This window comes from Podarcis erhardii, assembly GCF_964252035.2.
Source record: "Podarcis erhardii genome assembly, chromosome: Z".
NCBI lineage: Eukaryota > Metazoa > Chordata > Lepidosauria > Squamata > Lacertidae > Podarcis > Podarcis erhardii.
The window spans coordinates 40542796-40561127 of NC_138504.1; the positions used below are offsets into that span (position 1 = coordinate 40542796).

General features: G+C 39.7%; 1 protein-coding gene across 9 annotated transcripts in view; it reads left to right on the forward strand.

Annotated features, from left to right (window-relative positions):
- The window catches only part of RALGPS1 (Ral GEF with PH domain and SH3 binding motif 1), a 232575-nt gene that overhangs the window by 74614 nt on the left and 139629 nt on the right, over positions 1-18332 (forward strand). For all 9 annotated transcript variants that reach the window (XM_081847635.1, XM_081847627.1, XM_081847632.1 and 6 more), the window contains exons 7-8: positions 242-331; positions 3589-3681. In XM_081847635.1, coding sequence (XP_081703761.1) covers positions 242-331; positions 3589-3681 — 183 coding nt within the window. The remainder of the gene's footprint in view (positions 1-241; positions 332-3588; positions 3682-18332) is intronic.

Consider the following 18332-nt stretch of genomic DNA (forward strand, 5'->3'; position numbering starts at 1 on the left):
GTTAGCTGCAACTGCCTCCTGTGGATGTTTCAACACATTCTTTCTCTAAAACAGAGAATGTCTATCTCTCTGTCCTTTTGACATAGGAATATGCTTATTTGTAGACATAGTGGTTTGCACTATTACATGCTTGGCACATCTGAGCCGGTTGTTTAAGATTCTTAAGTGGTACCAAATTTGTTTTAATTCAATGAAGCCTGCTTTTTTCATTAAATTAAAGTCAATATTTTTATTTTTATAGGTCAGTTTCTGGGTCGTACGAGAAATTTTAACAGCACAGACATTAAAAATAAGGGCAGAAATATTGAGCCATTTTGTGAAAATAGCAAAGGTAAGCTTTTTGCTTTTAAATAAAAGTCTCTCTAAATATTTTTGCCACTTCATAGCCATCTTCTGTTTCTCTTGTACTGTTGAAAAAGAAAATGTGTTCTGTAGAAACCAGCGGCAATTTAGCCAGCAGAAAAATTGTTGTTAGTTACAGTGGTACCTCTGGTTACGTACTTAATTCGTTCCGAAGGTCCATTCTTAACCTGAAACTGTTCTTAACCTGAAGCACCACTTTAGCTAATGGGGCCTCTTGTTGCTGTTGCACCGCCACCACGCAATTTCTTTTCTCACCCTGAAGCAAAGTTCTTAACCCGAGGTACTATTTCTGGGTTAGCAGAGTCTGTAACCTGAAGCGTATGTAATCCGAGGTACCGCTGTATTACATCTATCCATATTACATCTATCCGTATCCGTATATATGAACAGATAATACGTACTGTGTTGGCTAATTCTAATATGAATTCAGTCAATTAATTGTTCTCATCCACAGAGCTTTAGGCTAAGTGACATTTTACCAAACACAAAATCCCAGGGTAAATTTACTCAGTACCTTAATAGAAGTGCTTATGAACATTTCAAGTTCTTGAAAATATTGAGTAAACTACTTATTTTGTATTGAGGTATCTTGGAATTACATACAAGGTAAAAGAAAATTCAAAATCTAGCTTTTTGACCAGTAAATTGCAGTTGAGAAATGTGTGATAGAGACTCATGTGATTCTGCCCACACATTAGCTGTTCAGTTTTTAGGAGTGATTTGTGTTTACAGTAGAACACTTTATTAAATTAAAGAAGCACTTTAAGAAAGTGGCAAGGAAAAAAACCTAATTAATATAAGTAAACAAGAGTTTGGATGAGAGTCTGCTGCATAACTAGCACCATGAAAAGCAGTATATCACTGCAAGCTGAGCCAACACTCTGTAGCCATATGTCAAATCCAACTGTTTCCTTATATTTTACTTACCTCCTCTCCCCCTCCTGTTTCATTATTGGCTTTGTAATCATTCTAATCATCTCATCTCAATTTCACTCTTGTCTTTGGAGACATATTTCAAACCAGCACCTGCCTTCTAGCTCAGACTTAGACTCATCACATGTTCCTCCCACCTGTGGAGGCTGTTAATCAAGTAATGTATACAGATAGGTAGCTGTGTTGGTCTGCCATAGTCAAAACAAAACAAATTCCTTCCAGTAGCACCTTAAAGACCAACTAAGTCAGTTCTTGGTATGAGCTTTCGTGTGCATGCACACTTCTTCAGATACACGCTGAAGAAGTGTATCTGAAGAAGTGTGCATGCACACGAAAGCTCATACCAAGAACTGACTTAGTTGGTCTTTAAGGTGCTACTGGAAGGAATTTGTTTTGTTTCAAGTAATGTATGTAACGTATCAAGTAACATTTCCAGATAAGGAAACAGCCTCAGAATCAAGATCCAGATAAAAACAAATCCAGATATGCTTTGGAACAGGGAACAGTCCCTTTTGAGCAGTTTTCTTTGCCTATACAATGAACAACTGAGGATTGCAAAGACAGTTTGGAAATTTCCCATACTCCCCTGCAGGAGGTAAACTGAATGGCATATTTGGCTAAGCCAGTGATATTCATCAACTTCCACTTTAAAAGGGCAAAATCCATTTGAGAAGACAACGTACAAATCAGTCAATCCTAGCGCTTATGCATGCTACCTTGGTATCTAGACAACAAAATCTAGCACTTTCCCCTTCGCGTCCTGCCCAAGTAATGATTATCCTTTTATATTTTTGTAAATGACCTGAAATGTTTTAAGAAATGCCCCAATTCCTAGCAAAAGTAAGGTCCTAGCCAAAGTAAAATCAGAATTCTGTCTTACTTCCTAGACTAACATTTAATGTTAGTTTTAATTAACCCACATTAGCATGGGGAATGGCAACTTCATCTTTTTTAAAGACCTTCTTGCACTCTTGGAACTTGTAACAGATTGATTGGTCTGTGTCACAAGGACCAATGCCTTGCATGCCCACCTTTCCCCAAGTCCAAGCTGGGGAAGACTGAAATCACCTGGGAGATTTGCCAGCTATAGGATAATTGATAATTTTTGTTCCCATTTATTTTATTCTCTGAAAATATAAGTTTGAATTAATATCCTTTAAAAAGACTTAGAAATGTGTTATTTTGAATTCCAGGTGCTCTGATTTTATTATCAGTTGCACTAATATCCCTCTGATGTTTATCAGTTGTGCTAATATGCCTACCAATATGCTTAAATACTGTTGTATATGCTACTTGGATAGTGATATTTTAATTTGTTAGGGGTGTGCTAAATCTCTGAAGAGAAATTGATCAGATCCAAATGCTAGCAGGCTAAAAGTAAACTCTGAATACCCATTTGGAGTGATGGCAAGAAATTATTATCATTTGTATGACTTCTCTTTTTGTTTTAAAAAAAATTTAAAATGAGTGATAACCCTAAGAATGCAAAACTAAGAAGTTGGTAAAACGTCTCTGCTTCATCCCCAGACTCCTTATATTTATGAAGTAAGATTCCCCACCACAGCCCAACCATGTAAGGAAGCTCTCAGATCTATGGGAATATGATAAACTTTAGTAACAGTGGAGGGGAAGGCCCTTCTGTGTTAGAGAATAAGTTTGTCGTAAGCCAGTCCAGAAGTAACTTTGATCTATTGAGTTAAGACCCCCCCCCCCCCATCCATGCCTCACCAGCTAAATCAGAGTATTTGCTCATCTGTTTTCACACACCCAAATCAAAACCCCTTTTAAGTGAATGGGGCAAAGACTTCCATGAAGGAGACCAGACATTTTATAAAGCAACAAACAAACGCAAGAGCCATTCCATATATAGTGAATATTGCTTATTACTCAGTTTTGTTTATCTAACTCATTGCCTACTTTGAAGGGAGGAAGCGAACCTATTGGCTTCAGGTTTATATTTCTGAATTGTACAGTAAGTTATTATTCTCTGTATAGCAAAAAAGTTCCTAATGAGTGTTGTGCGTGCTGGATATTGTAATTTGCTTATTACTTACTTGCATTATAAGCATTAAAAGTGAACACTAAGTAATAGCGCAATCTGTTTCCTTTGCATCTGGTCTTTACATTTTCTAGTTTCATGTCACAATGCATTCAATTCTTTTGTATGTTCTATATTTTACAATATTAAGAGTGAGGTCTTGGAACACATTTTATTTTGTTGAATGAGCTAGGACATTCCAACCCCATATGGAAAACTGATGGGGTTTTGGCCTGTTTTTCCTCCCTCCTCAGAAACTTCTAGAACTGAACAACCTTCATTCCCTCATGTCTGTGGTATCAGCTCTGCAAAGTGCACCTATTTTCAGACTGACGAAAACCTGGGCAGTAAGTTGTTGTGGACTTTATTTTGTATACTCCCCTCTCTCAATCTCTGAGATACTGTATGCATAAAATAGACTACATGTTAAATTCAAAAAATTATGGTACTGTTCTGTAATGCAGACCATTTGAATGGCCTAAAAAACAACTCATTAAAGCTTAGCTTCCTGTTTTATTTCTGCACTAGTATGTTTGCTATGCATTATTTCATGGATCTTAGAAGGGAGAAGGGGTGAAGATAACCATGACTGGAAGTTGGTCAGCCCCCAGAGAGTGATAGAAGCTGATGCATTATTAAAAGATTCGGGAAATTTTCCAGAAAGCATGTCTGGTGCTCTTTTCAAGACCCTAGCCTTGCAAGATGGACAGGGCCATCAACACAATCACTTATAAATACCCTGGACTTCCATGTGGCAGCCAGGTGGCTCCTTGATTTTCTCAGGAGCTCCAGTCAACGAAGTGGGCCATCCCAACGGCTAGAGCAGATGTGGCTCAAGTATTGATGTGTTTTTGTCTCAATATAGGCAGTAGAGGCAGCTTCTTAGCTTCCCTTGTGTATTCAGTAAACCACCCAGCAGAGCTGTTTCGAATTGTTGTAGGATTTGGGCAGGACCTTTGCACTGGTGATGACAACTATATACATGCACTCTCGATCCCTGCTCATTATGGTTGATAACACTGTGTGAGGGAGTTGGTGCTGCTCTCCCTCCAGATTAGGCCCTCCATGGGCCCTGAGATTTTAGAAAACTATTACCCAGTCTCCAGGGTGTTCAAGAAAGCAGTTGCCAATTTGCTAGTCAGCTGCAGATATGTTTGGGAGAAGCAAATTACAGGTTATCAAGATACCTGTAGTTGGGCCTTGACCCATTTCAGTCTGGTTTAACACCCGGGTTTAGCACCAGAACAGCCTTGGTCGCCCCGATTGATGGGGAGGAATCAACCCTGCTGCTTTTCCTTGATTTCTCGGCAGCTTTTGACAGATTCACTATAGTATCCTTCTGGAACAACAGGATTGGGAGTTGGGGCACTGTATTAGAGAGGTTCTGCTACCTACAAGGTCACTACCAGAAAGTAATACTAGGGGACTATTGACATAGGCTCCCATGACAGGAGCCTATTCTGTCTCCTGTGCTATTCAACATCTATGTGAAACATTTGGGAGTTACCATTTGGGGATTTGGAGCATGGTGCTGCTCTGTTTTCCCTTTCCTTCTGAATGAGAGGCTAGAAACTGATGGCCTGAGTGGGGTCAATAAACTGAGATGAATCCTAATGAGATGAAAGTGCTGTGGGTGAGTGGTTTTCATGTGCAGGATTTAGGTGGGTTTCCTGCTCTTGGAGCATTTTCATTCCCACTGGGGGATGTTCTTGGATTTTCATAGTCTGGGGATGTTCCTGGATTTCTGTCACCAGAGTCTGAGGTGGCCTCTGTAATCAGGATTGTGTATGCCCTCCTTATGCTGTTTCACCAGCTACAGCTGTTGCTAGACTGGGATAGACTGTCACCAGTAGTCTATGCTATAGTGACTTGTTTGTCAGAACTACTGCAACATATTTTGTGTTGGACTGTCTTGAAGATGGTCTGGAAATGCAGAATGTGACTGCCAGGATGATAAGCCTAATGAGACTAGGTGTCACCAATTTTGAAAGTGTAGCATGCTGCCAAGTGTGAGATTCTGGGCCCAATTAAGAGTGTTTGTACTAGTAAGCCCTAAACTAGCTTATTAAAAGTTTACCTCTCACAATATCAACTATCCCAGATCTTACAGTTGTCAGGAGATGCTATGATGGTGGTGCCACTGGTAGGTGTTGCCCAGCTGGAGCTGGCCTGAAACAGAGCCTCTTCAACAGTGATTCCTCACTTATGGAATGCCATCTCTGATTAGTTGTGTTTCCTTCCCTCATCATTAACATTTAGATGTTGTTTTAAATCTTCCTTTTCACCCAGGCATTTGTTGGCTGAAATAGATTGTTCCTGCCAAACTTGAGATTGTTTATCTTTGAGAATATAGATTGGTTTTTAAAAAACAAAATAAAATAAATTGTATTGTTTTTGTTGTTTACCATCCCAGGCAGCTTTGGGAGGAAGGCCAGAATAAATACATACAGTTGATGACCATTTTGCATGAGGGTTTCATTCCTGGCCACTGTGCATGTATAAGCACCCCCCCCCCGTTCTGCTCTGCCCCCCTTCCACCCTTCCAGTGACCTGTTTAGTAACATTTTCAGGTCAATTCCAGGTTTGGCACCTTGCACGCATGCACAATTGTGCATTGTTCAGATGCACATTAATTGGTCATTGCCTGTAATAAGTAAATAAGAGAAGCCAGTACAGTAGTTGTTCTAACTGTATATTGGAATGAGACCATGTGACTTTCTTCCTCTTCAAGATCTCACTTTTGCATTGTACTCAGTCCTGCCAGAGGTGTTCAGTTACAAACCTCAGCAAAAACTGGAGCAATTTCAGTTATTGCAAGATTTATTAGAGGGGTTTATTAAAGTGGTTTAGATGCTGTAGCTATCATTTGTGCTATAGTAATAAGATAGATTGTATTTTGTCTATTTAAGACAATTACTGTATGACATTTTAAGAGACCAAATCAGTGCTATTCTCTTTTTCATTGATCTTCTTCCTATAGGTTTTGCATTGTTTGAATGAATGTCTGTTCAATTTCACCCATATTTCCCATTAAACATTATTCATGGGCTTTTAGCCTTGCGGGGAAGGAAATTAGGTAGGATTGTATTTAGTTACAAAATCTTTCTACATCTTTCCTATGCTAGGCTAATTTAAAGGGGTAAAATATGTCTGTTATGTATATTTTTAAAGTATTGTGAGCTATTCATCATCATATTCATCTACAGCAGTGATGTCCAAACTGTTTTGGGACTACAACTCCCATCATCCTTAGCTAACAGGACCAGCGGTCAGGGATGATGGGAATTGTAGTCCCAAAACAGCTGGAGGGCCAAGTTTGGCCATCACGTTATCTACAGTGTCAGAATGGATGAGTTGATGGGAAATGCTTTTGTAAGTACCGGTAGTTTGTCTGTAAAAGGCCCACTGACCTTCTTCCTGGCATTAAGATTCAGAAACAAAAGTTGCTTTGGCAAAAATTCAAAATACGGTAACTAAAACAGTTCTAAAATGGTTCAAACAGTGAGAAGCATGAAATAGAAAACACCATTCCCATTTCTTGCAATTGTTTAACATTTCACTGGTTGCAATTTAGGTACGTTTTCTCAGCAGAAATCCTTTATGAGTTGAGGTGATGTGATGTTGTGGGAGTGCAAATAGGTGGGAGAGAGGCTTTTATAAGCAATGGCTGGGCTCCAAAAACAGCAGACCCACCACTTCAAAAATATTGGGGGGGGGGGACAAGTTAAAGAATCCATTGAACATACAATATTAATCTCATAGTGTCTTGGATCCTGACTGATATCTTCCTATATCTCCTTTTTTAAAGTGGGCATTCAACCTATGGGCTTGTTCTTTTCTTTTCTTTTCTTTTTTGAATCTTGTTTTAGTAAATTATGACACTGGTTATTGTCAAGATAATGATGAGACATAAGGGAGGATCCAGTCATGTCTGTTTGTCAGTCCCAAGATGTTGAAACTTTATAAGCAACTTTAATTATAAGCAAAAAGCTACAAAGAGGTAGTAAAGAAGATAGGTCCCTGGACCAGTGAACAAATCAGCCGCAACCTATTACTTGATGATATGTTGCCAGTGTGGCTTTTGGGTTCTGAACAGACATCCCAGTATTGGAAGATATCTAGTAGCTTTTACATATTATCTTCCTTATGATTGTTTACATTTTGTACCGATTGTCTAAAATAAAACTAGGAACAATAGTCCCCTTAGAATCTAGAAATCCAACTTTTGTGCACTTAGAGATGCCTCCCCCCCCCTTATGTTTTAGGAAATGAGTCTATTTCCATTGGAAAACTCATGTTTTTATTATCCACCACAAAAATAATATTTGCCTTTATATGTCTAATGTTTGATTTAGCCCAATTTCACAGTTTAATGATCAGTGTTGTTTTGTGGATTCTGTATGTGCGTATGGATCTATATCCACAAAGCAGGAAATGGCACTTGGGTTGCTATGTATGTATCTGTAGTTTTTTTTGGATTCTAAGCTATTTGCACTGGATATCCTACTAACAATTTTCCTGTTTATATAGTAGTCAGTCTTCTGTCAAATATATTTGGATACATTTCTTCTTTGTATTAAAGGCAGAGTTGGAGGTGGCTGTAACAGTTCCAAGTGATTACCAAAATGAATAGAGCCAATGACCTTTTGGATGAAAACACTGTTAGTTTTGGACTGAAGTGCAAGATTCAGAAGCCTGTGGTGGTGCTGGGGAGAATCTGCTTGAATGAGTGTTTTAAAACACGTAGCCTGAAAAGAACAACTGTACTTTCAAACAAAGCAAACCTATTTCTATTACAAAGGAATTTCAGAAATAGACTGGAAAGAGAAGCTGCTGAATTGCAACTTATTACCAAACTTAAAACCATGGAGAGACATGGTCTGAACAAAGACATTGGATTCTTATCTCATTATACATGACAAAGCCATTTTTCACCTTCTCACCCCTTGCTTTTTCCTGTAAGACCTATTGCAGTCGTTAAGAGTCGTCAACAGGCTCATCACAGCTATCTGCCAATCACCCATTCCCACCACCCTTCTGAGTAATACCCCTCCCCACCTTCTCACTATATAGAAGGGTCTGGTGACTTCTGTTTCAGTGTATCTGAAGAAGTGTACATGCACACGAAAGCTCATACCAAGAACTAACTTAGTTGGTCTTTAAGGTGCTACTGGAAGGAATTTTTTTATTTTGTTTTGACTATTTCTAAAAGGATTGTCATTGTGGGACAAAGTTGTGAACTGATGCCCTCTGCTTTGTATGTGATGAATAATATATTACAACCTGAATCATTCTAGATCTGAAACAAAATATAGCACCAATGGGACCCTTGGAAAAGCGTTGTTTCACATTTTTGCTTTTCAAAACCAGCTTTTAAGGATCACTGTACAATGCTGTTTTAAATCAACTGCAATTTAAGACCAGTTGAATTTACTTGGAGGCAAATGTGTATAGGATTTGAGGTTAAAGTTATTGTTGATGAATTGTTTACAATTTTTTCTATTCCTCCAGTTTAGTTGCATCCATAATTTGAGAGTAATTTGGGAAATCTAAATTTTCTTCTTACCCCCAAGAAATGCTGTTTAAATAAATGCATTATCCACTCTAGTATGGTCATACTCTTGATTGATAAGCTCCCTCTATTTGTAGAAGAATTGAAGGCATCATTTCAGAGAATCAATAAATGCTTGTATTGGGTAGGTGTACGTTGCTCTGCTCCAAAATTATGTGATAATAAGTCTCTATTCTGCTGGTTCTAGAGGACTCTCTTGTGGGCACTGGTCATGTTCAAATATCCTCTAATCATGTGATAAGCTTTAGGCAGTTCGGCATACAATGGTACCTCGGTTTATGAACTTAATCCGTTCCGGAAGTCCGTCCTTAAACCGAAACCGTTTTTAAACCAAGGCACGCTTTCCCTAATGAGGCCTCCCACTGCTGGTGCCCTTCCACTGTTCGGCTTCTGTTCTTAGACCAAGGTAAAGTTCACACTACTTCCGGTTTTGCAGAATTTGTAAGCCAAATAGTTCGTAAGCAGGGCTGCTCTTAAACCAAGGTACCATTGTACTGGCTTGCTCTGTCAGAAAGAGATGTAAGAGCTTAGAAAGGGAAAAGAATGTTACATGTAAATTATCACTTTTTTAAGGGATGCAGCCCAGCCTGGAGACTTTTCTTGATGGAGCTTCTGTGCACATGAGCATTTTATATATGTGGCCACTTCCATGTGTACACTGAATACTGAAATAACTAGAGCTGCTGCATGACGTGAGCAAATCCTGTAAGGGTGTAGAATGGAGTGTTAACTGTTGCAACAGACCAATTTATAAATTGTTACTTTACATCCTTATTGTAGGTATCTCAATGTTGCAGGTAGGCACATTCATTCAGAGTTTGTGGTTCAGTGCAGTAGTTTGATATTAAGAAAAGCATATGGTGCTTTACAAACCTTTCTTTAATTATAGTTTCACAATATTTAACTGACCAAGGGATGAGTGGATCTTCCTGTTCTTTAAACTCACAAAAAGTCTAAATACATCCTTGTTCCGCTTTGCTATTAGCCCGAAAAGAGGTGTGTTAAGAGAGAATTGGGAGCAATTCTGATTTCACTAATGTTTTATACACATTTTATGTCTCTAAGTATTTTCTCAGAACAGGAAAAAATATACTAGATATATACTAGAGGAAGTTTTCAGTTCATAGCAGTCAACACATTGATATTATGGCATCAAGTTTTACGGTTCTGAGAATTATTTTCAAAAAAGAATATAAAGTAAGCAGGGAAAGCTTTTCTTGAAACTAATTCAATAGCAGTTTGCACATATTAGTGCTTGTAAGATGCTTCATTGAGGGATTTCCTCAAAAAAGGTATAAATTGTAAAATAAAAAATGAAATAAAAATGGCAATTTGTAGACATTGGGGGCAGTGTGGGAGTCCATGATTCAGATTTCCCCATACTTTCCTTTAGCAGTGCTGGGTAGCTGTACAACTAGAGCGCACACAGAATAGTGCAGAGAAGCAGAAATGGCAACTCCATCATGAACTTTCCTGATTTTTGAAGAGGCGCTCTCTTGTCATTTTTATTGTGTTGCTGGTGTGTTGGAAACAGTGGTAGTCAGAAAACAGTGGTGGTCAGCCTTCACATGAGGCTAATGTTAATGCAGAGTTTAAAAAGAAAACTTAGGTCTTTTTGCAGCTAGTTGCTAATGAGAGAGTAGAGCTTTGTGTAGTTTATGCTGCTGAGTCAACAAAGTTTTGGCACCACACTTAATTGGGTGAGTGGCATCTGGCAGTTTTAAGAAGTTGGGAATCAACCTCTGATATAGATGGGCCCTTTGTACAGGCACTTTAAGATGACTGTTCTCTTCCCTTTGGACAGATTCGTTCATACTGATGTTTAGCAGCTGTCCAGTCTTTGTCATCTCAAGTAACCCCTTGTGACAATATATGTGATTCCTATCAATCATTAAGGCAAATACCCTAGTCATTCAGATCTGCCATTGCACAATTTTCTTCAGTCTACAGTGGCAATATTTACAGCTGATGTTACAGTGAAATCAAGTGTTGCTCAATATTTCAGCAAGCAAAGTAAATACATTCCTTAAATGAATAATTTCAGTACAAACCTATGTTGTTTAACATTTTTTAAAGGAAGGAAGGAACCAGAAGGGAAGGCAATATACATGCAATCATACTGAGGGCCTTTCTGTTTTCTAAGAAAATGATTTTTAAAAAATAATTATTTATTGGAAACATTTTGTGCATTTTAATTTTAAATATAAAAAAGCAAGCAGTTTTTGCTGAGGTTTGTAACTGAACACCTCTGGTAGGACTGAGTACAATTCTAAAATTTATACACCAGAATAAAAGGCCAAGGTTACCATATAAAGCATTATATCAACCAGCCAAAGGAGGTGGCACGGCAGTACCTAATATCATGTGGTATGCAGCAGCACATCTACATAGCATTTTTCTGAACAAACTAAAAAAATTCCTTCCAGTAGCACCTTAAAGACCAACTAAGTTAGTTCTTGGTATGAGCTTTCGTGTGCATGCACACGTCTTCAGATACCTGAATCTTCTTCAGATACCTGTATCTGAAGAAGTGTGCATGCACACGAAAGCTCATACCAAGAACTAACTTAGTTGGTCTTTAAGATGCTACTGGAAGGAATTTTTTTATTTTGTTTTGACTATGGCAGACCAACACGGCTACCTATCTGTAATAGCATTTTTCTGGTAATTCAAGGAGCTCAACAAATAGCTTGGCTAAATATGGAAAACCCAGATGATCAGAATTCAATAAGAGGGGACCCATTTTGACGAATTAATATATTTTTTTATTGAGATAGAAAACCCCTTTTTATTATATAATCTAAAAGTTTGGAAGAAATGGTTCCCACGGATGGCCTCTCAACCTTCTCCTGTAATACCATTGGCATTTCACCCTACTTTCTATAGCAGAGACAGAACATTCCCCTTTGAAAAATGGCAAAATGTGGACCTGCTTTGGCTTAAAGACTTTTACAAAGAAAACACTCCTTTGTCTGGATTAATACTATAAGAATTGGTTCAAAACTTGTAACTTGTGACTTGTGAATAATAATAATAATTTTCTTACTTTATAATAACTAAATAACACAGATATTGCAAAAGTAATGCCATTCATTTTACATCTTATAGTATTATAATGTAAAGTTATCATTGTGGAACAAATCAGTATGATATTGTTTGTATGTTTCATTTAGGCCTATCTGTGTATTGTTTTACAACTGAATTACATAAAAAAACCCCTCTCAACTGACATCAAAATGTCATTTTCTTTGCTGAAACCTTGTATTAAGAAATAATAAATTAAATATTGGATTTTCTGTGAAAGGTGAAGTGCGTGAGGAATTAAATGGGTGGAGGGGGGTTGGAGGAGAGGAGCAAAGAACAGCTAATTTGTCCTTGGCTAGGGGATGCAATCTGGACGGTTCTGCCAGGGGCACAAGATCACCTAGCTATGGCTGTGGACTGGGGGAGTGTCAAATTTTGGCTTCACTCCCCCCACCGCACACAATAAGGCAGTATGTGTTCCACGGGTTCTGTGTTGAAGTACTCTGGTGGCCCATTTGCTATGAAAAGTTGGACCACCCTGCTCTAAGAGGAGCCCAGGAGGGCCATACAACATCAGAGTTAATAATACAAAAATGAAAATATCAAAGAATAAAATTCCGCCATGTGCAGTAGTAACCATTTCTGCTAAAAACCATGGAACTGAGCAGCAGTCCCACAATGCTACTCTTTGGTAGCAACCTTGCAGGTAGGTGTGGAGTTAGTTTAATACAGTGGCAACCCTCTGGGTTGCTCCAGATTGACACAATGTTTAATGATGTGAAAAGCCACAGAGAGATCTAGGAGAATCAACAGGATTGAACTCCCTCTGTCTCCTGATAAAACTTATCAGTCAGGATGATCAATGCTGTTTTGGTGTCAAAACCAGATCTGAAGCCAGATTGAAATGGGTCCAGATAGGCTGCGTCTTCCAGGCACACCTGCAGCTTGCTGGCCACTACTCTTGATGATGTTGCCCAAGAAGGGAATGTTTGAGAGTGGGCATCAGTAGACTGGGACCAGGGATTTGTCTGTTCAGGAGGGGTTGTGCCACTACTTTCGTAGTGGAGGGTGTTACTCTGCCTGTAGTGAATCACTTCCTGGACCCATGCTGTCTCTCCCTGCTAGATATTACCAGCTGTGAAAGGGTCAAGGAAGCATCTTCTTTACATTCTCAGGCTACAGTAACTGAGACTAATTCTATAATCTCTGGCCAGATGGTGCTCTGTTGGCCTCCAATAGACCTGCAATAGCTGTGGCACCAAGTTTGGAAGGACTAGGAGGAATTTTGACCTCAAAATGCTTCGCAATTCTGTCACAGAAGACGGCTGCATAGTTGCTTGTTTCTGAAACTGAGCTGGACTAAACCAGCTGCTTCATGGCATGAAGCAGCTCTTCTGGGCACTTCACCAAGGACTCAGTGGATGGCTTCGCTGTCACCACCCCATGCTAGGTGCAATTATGCACTCTTAACTATGTTCGATCAATTTTTAGCAAAACCTATGCTACCTACACTCTAACCATTGGTTGGCCTGCTTCACTGTCTGGAGCTCTTCAGGAAGCTAAGGTACCTTCCCAATTCCCCGAAATCAGTGGTAGCACTTTTGAATAATTGTGTTGCTTGGTGTCTCCATCTTGCCATTCTACAGCAAGACTAGGGCCTCAACAGGTGTGTGAGCCATATTGCCAGGAATGTCATCCATGCCATTACCCTGGGCTTATGCCCCTTATTTGAGGGATGAGGCCAGGACTTCAGAATGAGAGAGGGAATTGTCCTCTGAGCTAGTGGGGGGAAAGAAAACTGGAAGCATTTCTGCAAGAAGAACCCATGGTACTACTACCTCTCCATTCAAGGAAATTGTATTATCCTCTTCTGACATGGAACTGCAAACTTCACTCTCCTTTGGGGCCCACTACAGGTAAAGCAGGGGACGCGGGTGATGCTGTGGTCTAAACCACAGAGCCTAGGGCTTGCCGATCAGAAGGTCGGCAGTTCAAATCCCCGCGATGGGCTGAGCTCCCGTTGCTCAGTCCCTTCTCCTGCCAACCTAGCAGTTCAAAAGTACGTCAAAGTGCAAGCAGATAAATAGGTACCACTCTGGCAGGAAGGTAAACGGCGTTTCCGTGCACTGCTCTGGTTCACCACATGACCTGGAAGCTGTACGCCGGCTTCCTCAGCCAATAAAGCAAGATGAGCACCGCAACCCCAGAGTTGTCCGTGACTGGACTTAATGTTCAGGGGTCCCTTTACAGGTAAAGCAATTCTCCTCCCTGCTGGGGTATCATTCACAGCTATCTGAACATCACCATGGAGTGATCCTTCCATGAATACCCCTCCAACCATTGGATCACTCCCAATCCATTCTGTAGCAAATACTAGGTTACTTTGCTTCCTCTTCTCCTGTAGCTGACTTATAACTGATAAAGAAGAAATAACTATTTATGTGTGCTTGAGAATTAGGAGACACTGGAAATGTAGCTACTCTTACGAGAAGAGAAATTCTAAAGTGTAGTTCATGAAGTGACAGATGGTGTTTGGTCAAGTCAAACACCACTAATCAAATACCATAGATACCATAGATGTTCACATTTAAATAAGTAAATCAAGGCTGTACACTTCTCAGAAATGCTCCATATTTCTATGAAAGGGGACTGATAAATTTTGTTAAGAGATGGCCAGTACAGTAGCTTGTTCATTAGGCATAGGAAACACATGAATAGTCTTTAGTGTGGTGTCTGTATGGAAAGGAAGGCAAACCAGATTAACAGGAGGAAATTTATGTATGTATATTAAAGAGTTCAGCTTACTGCATTATATCCTTGCAATAATCATGAGATAGTTTCTGGTCCAAGGTGGTTGAATGAACTTCATAGGCAGGAATGGATTTGAATGCAGCTTCCCCAGTCCATATCCACTGCACCAGGAGAAATTAACACTGAGAAAAAATGGGTGATTATCATTTTGTTGCTGAATCATGTAGAGGGGAAGGTATAACTGAAGTTTCATGCTTGGGTTAGATCTAGTCATGGACTGGTTTTGGTGCAGCTCCAAAAGTACAAATCAAATTGCAGAGTCTACAGCCACAAAGAATTAACTGATATTATCAGAATTACATTTAGATTCATAGCAAGCTGAGCTCTAAGCCCGGTGGTGTTAGTCACTGTCTGAACCTCCATTATTTAAAATGAAAATCTTACGTTTCTGACTTACACGGTAGATATAGATAAATGAGCTGCGGGCTGCAAAATTGTCTGTTTGTTGAGGATCGCGAGCTAGAGCGCTAGTACTAATGTAAGAAACATATGTGTCCAGCTATAGCGCTGAGAGCTGCTCCTTGGTAAAAGCCATTATATGGTACTGGTATGCTGCTCAGATTTCTGCATTATGGGGCAGATGTATCTGTGGGTGGGGTGGGGGTGGAGCAAGGAGGTGAGCAGTCTTGTAGCACAGAATCTTGAAAGTTTCCTGCCCTAAAAGTCAGGATATGAAAATAAAACATAACTCCACTAAATCCTAAGGGTAGAAAGGCAAGAGACAGAGATGGACTGCCTCATAGGATGGTTGTTTGTTTATTTATTTGTTTTGCTAGCTCTGAAACATAGCTTTTACTGTGCCCTTTTGGCAATAAAGTTTAGCACGTGGGAAAGAAACCAGAACAGGAATGTATCATAGTTCTCCCACATCCCATCATGCTCACCTTGTGCCTTGGACCCCAGGAGCTTGGGGGAAAATGATGAAGCTGCCTATAATTATTTGATATTGCACCACAAGATCCTGTGAAAGTAATCTGCATGGTTTGATTTTCTTGCTGTCACTATAAGTGATGCCCTTACAAGTGACGCCCTGTTTCATATTGTCATATATCTTGATATAGTTTCCTACTGGCTATCCACTAAGCAGGAGAAATTTTTGCAGAACCTCACCAGTCATGGCATGTGCAGCTTCCACATTTCCAACCCTCCAAATATCTGGATAGTGTGGGGCACCAGGCAGTGCTGCCTTCTAGTTGATAGGTAAAGGAGACCCAGGACTCTAAGTTGCTCTTCTAAGAAACACGCTTGACTGGGAGGTCACTCCTGATACTGCTCACATGCCTAAGCACGTGAACTATATAGAAAACTGGGCTTAAGAACCAACATTTCTGAATTATTCAAGCCATGAATTTGACAAAGTGTTGGGAGGAAAAGCCAAACCAGTTTGATAGCAGTTTTTGGAAGGAGTTTACAGCACGGCAATGGCTTGTCCCAGTTAACAGTTGATCATCGGAAACATTCCATTCTTATGACATGTTATTTTTTTCAGAGGATATATGCATCCAACTTTAATAAGATGGAGCCCTTTGCTTTAACATCTGGAGTCCAGTGAATAATGGTATTAATTATAAAGAATAAAGAGTTAATAGCAAATTCTGCACAACAGAGGTTTTAACTTTTTCCATAGAGTTTGTTTATTGTATTTTGGCATGTAGAAGTGAATACTTGTGGAAAATGTGCATAGTGACATAAGCAGTAAATTAGAATATTACACTGCTCAGATTTTAGGTACTAGAAATCTGCCATCAAACCTTGGCAGTCATTTCAAATCTTTCAGAGTTTAGTTCCTCCTCCCTGATCCCCTTGCTATCTTAGTTCTTTTGCCTCCACTGCTGCATTCCCTCTATCAGTCCAGGTTTTTGTTGCAGATGCTTTGTCCTTGAACAGTTAGCTTATGGACATTTTTCTTGAGTTATCCCCTCTACTATAAAGTTACATCTAGAAACCCAGTGAACTTGATAAAATATATTAAACACTCACCAACTCAATACAAATTGAGCATTTATTAGCTAACATGGATGAACCCTTACCAGAAGGGCTTCATCTGTCTTTGTGGCTGTGTGCATCCAGTAGAAATATATATTTAAAATAAATGTTTTGTACTGTGTTTAAACATGAATGTATACCTTTATCAGTGGGCAAAACATACAGTTTCATTATGGCTTGCATTCTGAACCAATGTGCTTAAACATTCCATGACATCAAAGCAGTTTAGCCAACAAAGTCGTGGAGGGATTAGGCTATCAATGCCTAGTAGTGATAATGGCTGTATTATATCCCATATCATAGTCAATATGCTTATGAATACCAGTTGCTAGAAATCACACATGGGAGGGTGCTAGCGTGCATTTTGCTGATGGCCTTTCTTTAGGCATGTGGTTGGTTACTGTGAGAACAGAATGCTGGACTGGATAGGCTTCCTGGTTTGATAATAATAGTTTATTATTTATACCATGCCCATCTGGCTGGGTTTCCCCAGCTACTCTGGGCTGCTTCCAACAAAGTATTAAAATACAATAGTCTTGTAAACATTAAAAGCTTCCCTAAACAGGGCTGCCTTCAGATGTCTTCTAAAAGCAGAGCTTTTCTTACACTGTGTTTAGCTGCATACATATACTAGTCAAGACTAACATACAGTGGTACCACGGGTTAAGTACTTAATTCGTTCCGGAGGTCCGTTCTTAACCTGGAACTGTTTTTAACCTGAAGCACCACTTTAGCTAATGGGGCCTCCTGCTGTCGCCGTGCCCCCAGAGCACAATTTCTGTTCTCATCCTGAAGCAAAGTTCTTAACTGAAGCACTATTTCTGGGTTAGCGGAGTCTATAACCTGGAGCGTATGTAACCTGAAGCGTATGTAACCTGAGGTACCACTGTATGTAGTAATTTCACAGTAATGAATGCAATGCCTCTGGATGGCAGTTTCTGGAGAACAGCAGGAAATAACTATTATCCTTGTGGTCCTGCTTGGTCTGGTCCAGCAGGGTTTGGTCTGGTCCAGCAGGGGTGCTCTTAAACTGTTTTGTCTGTCCCAAATCTCTCTGGTAGTGAAAGAAGAAAAACTCTCTATCCACATAGTTAACATGACAACCTGGTTTAATAATGGACAGTGACTTGAGACAGAAGAGTTGTCATGTCCCTGATTCAGTTACCAGATTAAGACCACATCCGTGCATTTCTGTTTCCCCTACACAAAGTTGATTTACGTAAAGCAGGCATGTCCAAAGTCTGTTTTAGGGGCCTAATCCGGTCTGCTGGTTGGTTTAATCCAGCCCCTGTGGCAGTAAATAAAAAATAAATAAATAAAAAAGCTCAACAACTTTGGGGTAAAATCGTAAAAAAGGTCAACCACTTTGGTCAGCCCTCACGCATGTTCACTTCAAATCTGGCCCTCTTTAAAAAAAGTTTGGGCACCCCTGGTAAAGTATGCAAGGGTGATAGTGGTTTATTGTCTGAAGGAGGACATAATCCTTAAAGATCCAGGGTAAAGTAAGAAATATGCACCAGGAGTCAATCTACATGATAAAAGAGAGAAGAAGCAAAAAACAGCACAGCAGCTAAATTTTAGAGGGACCTCCCTGGGGGATTTCTT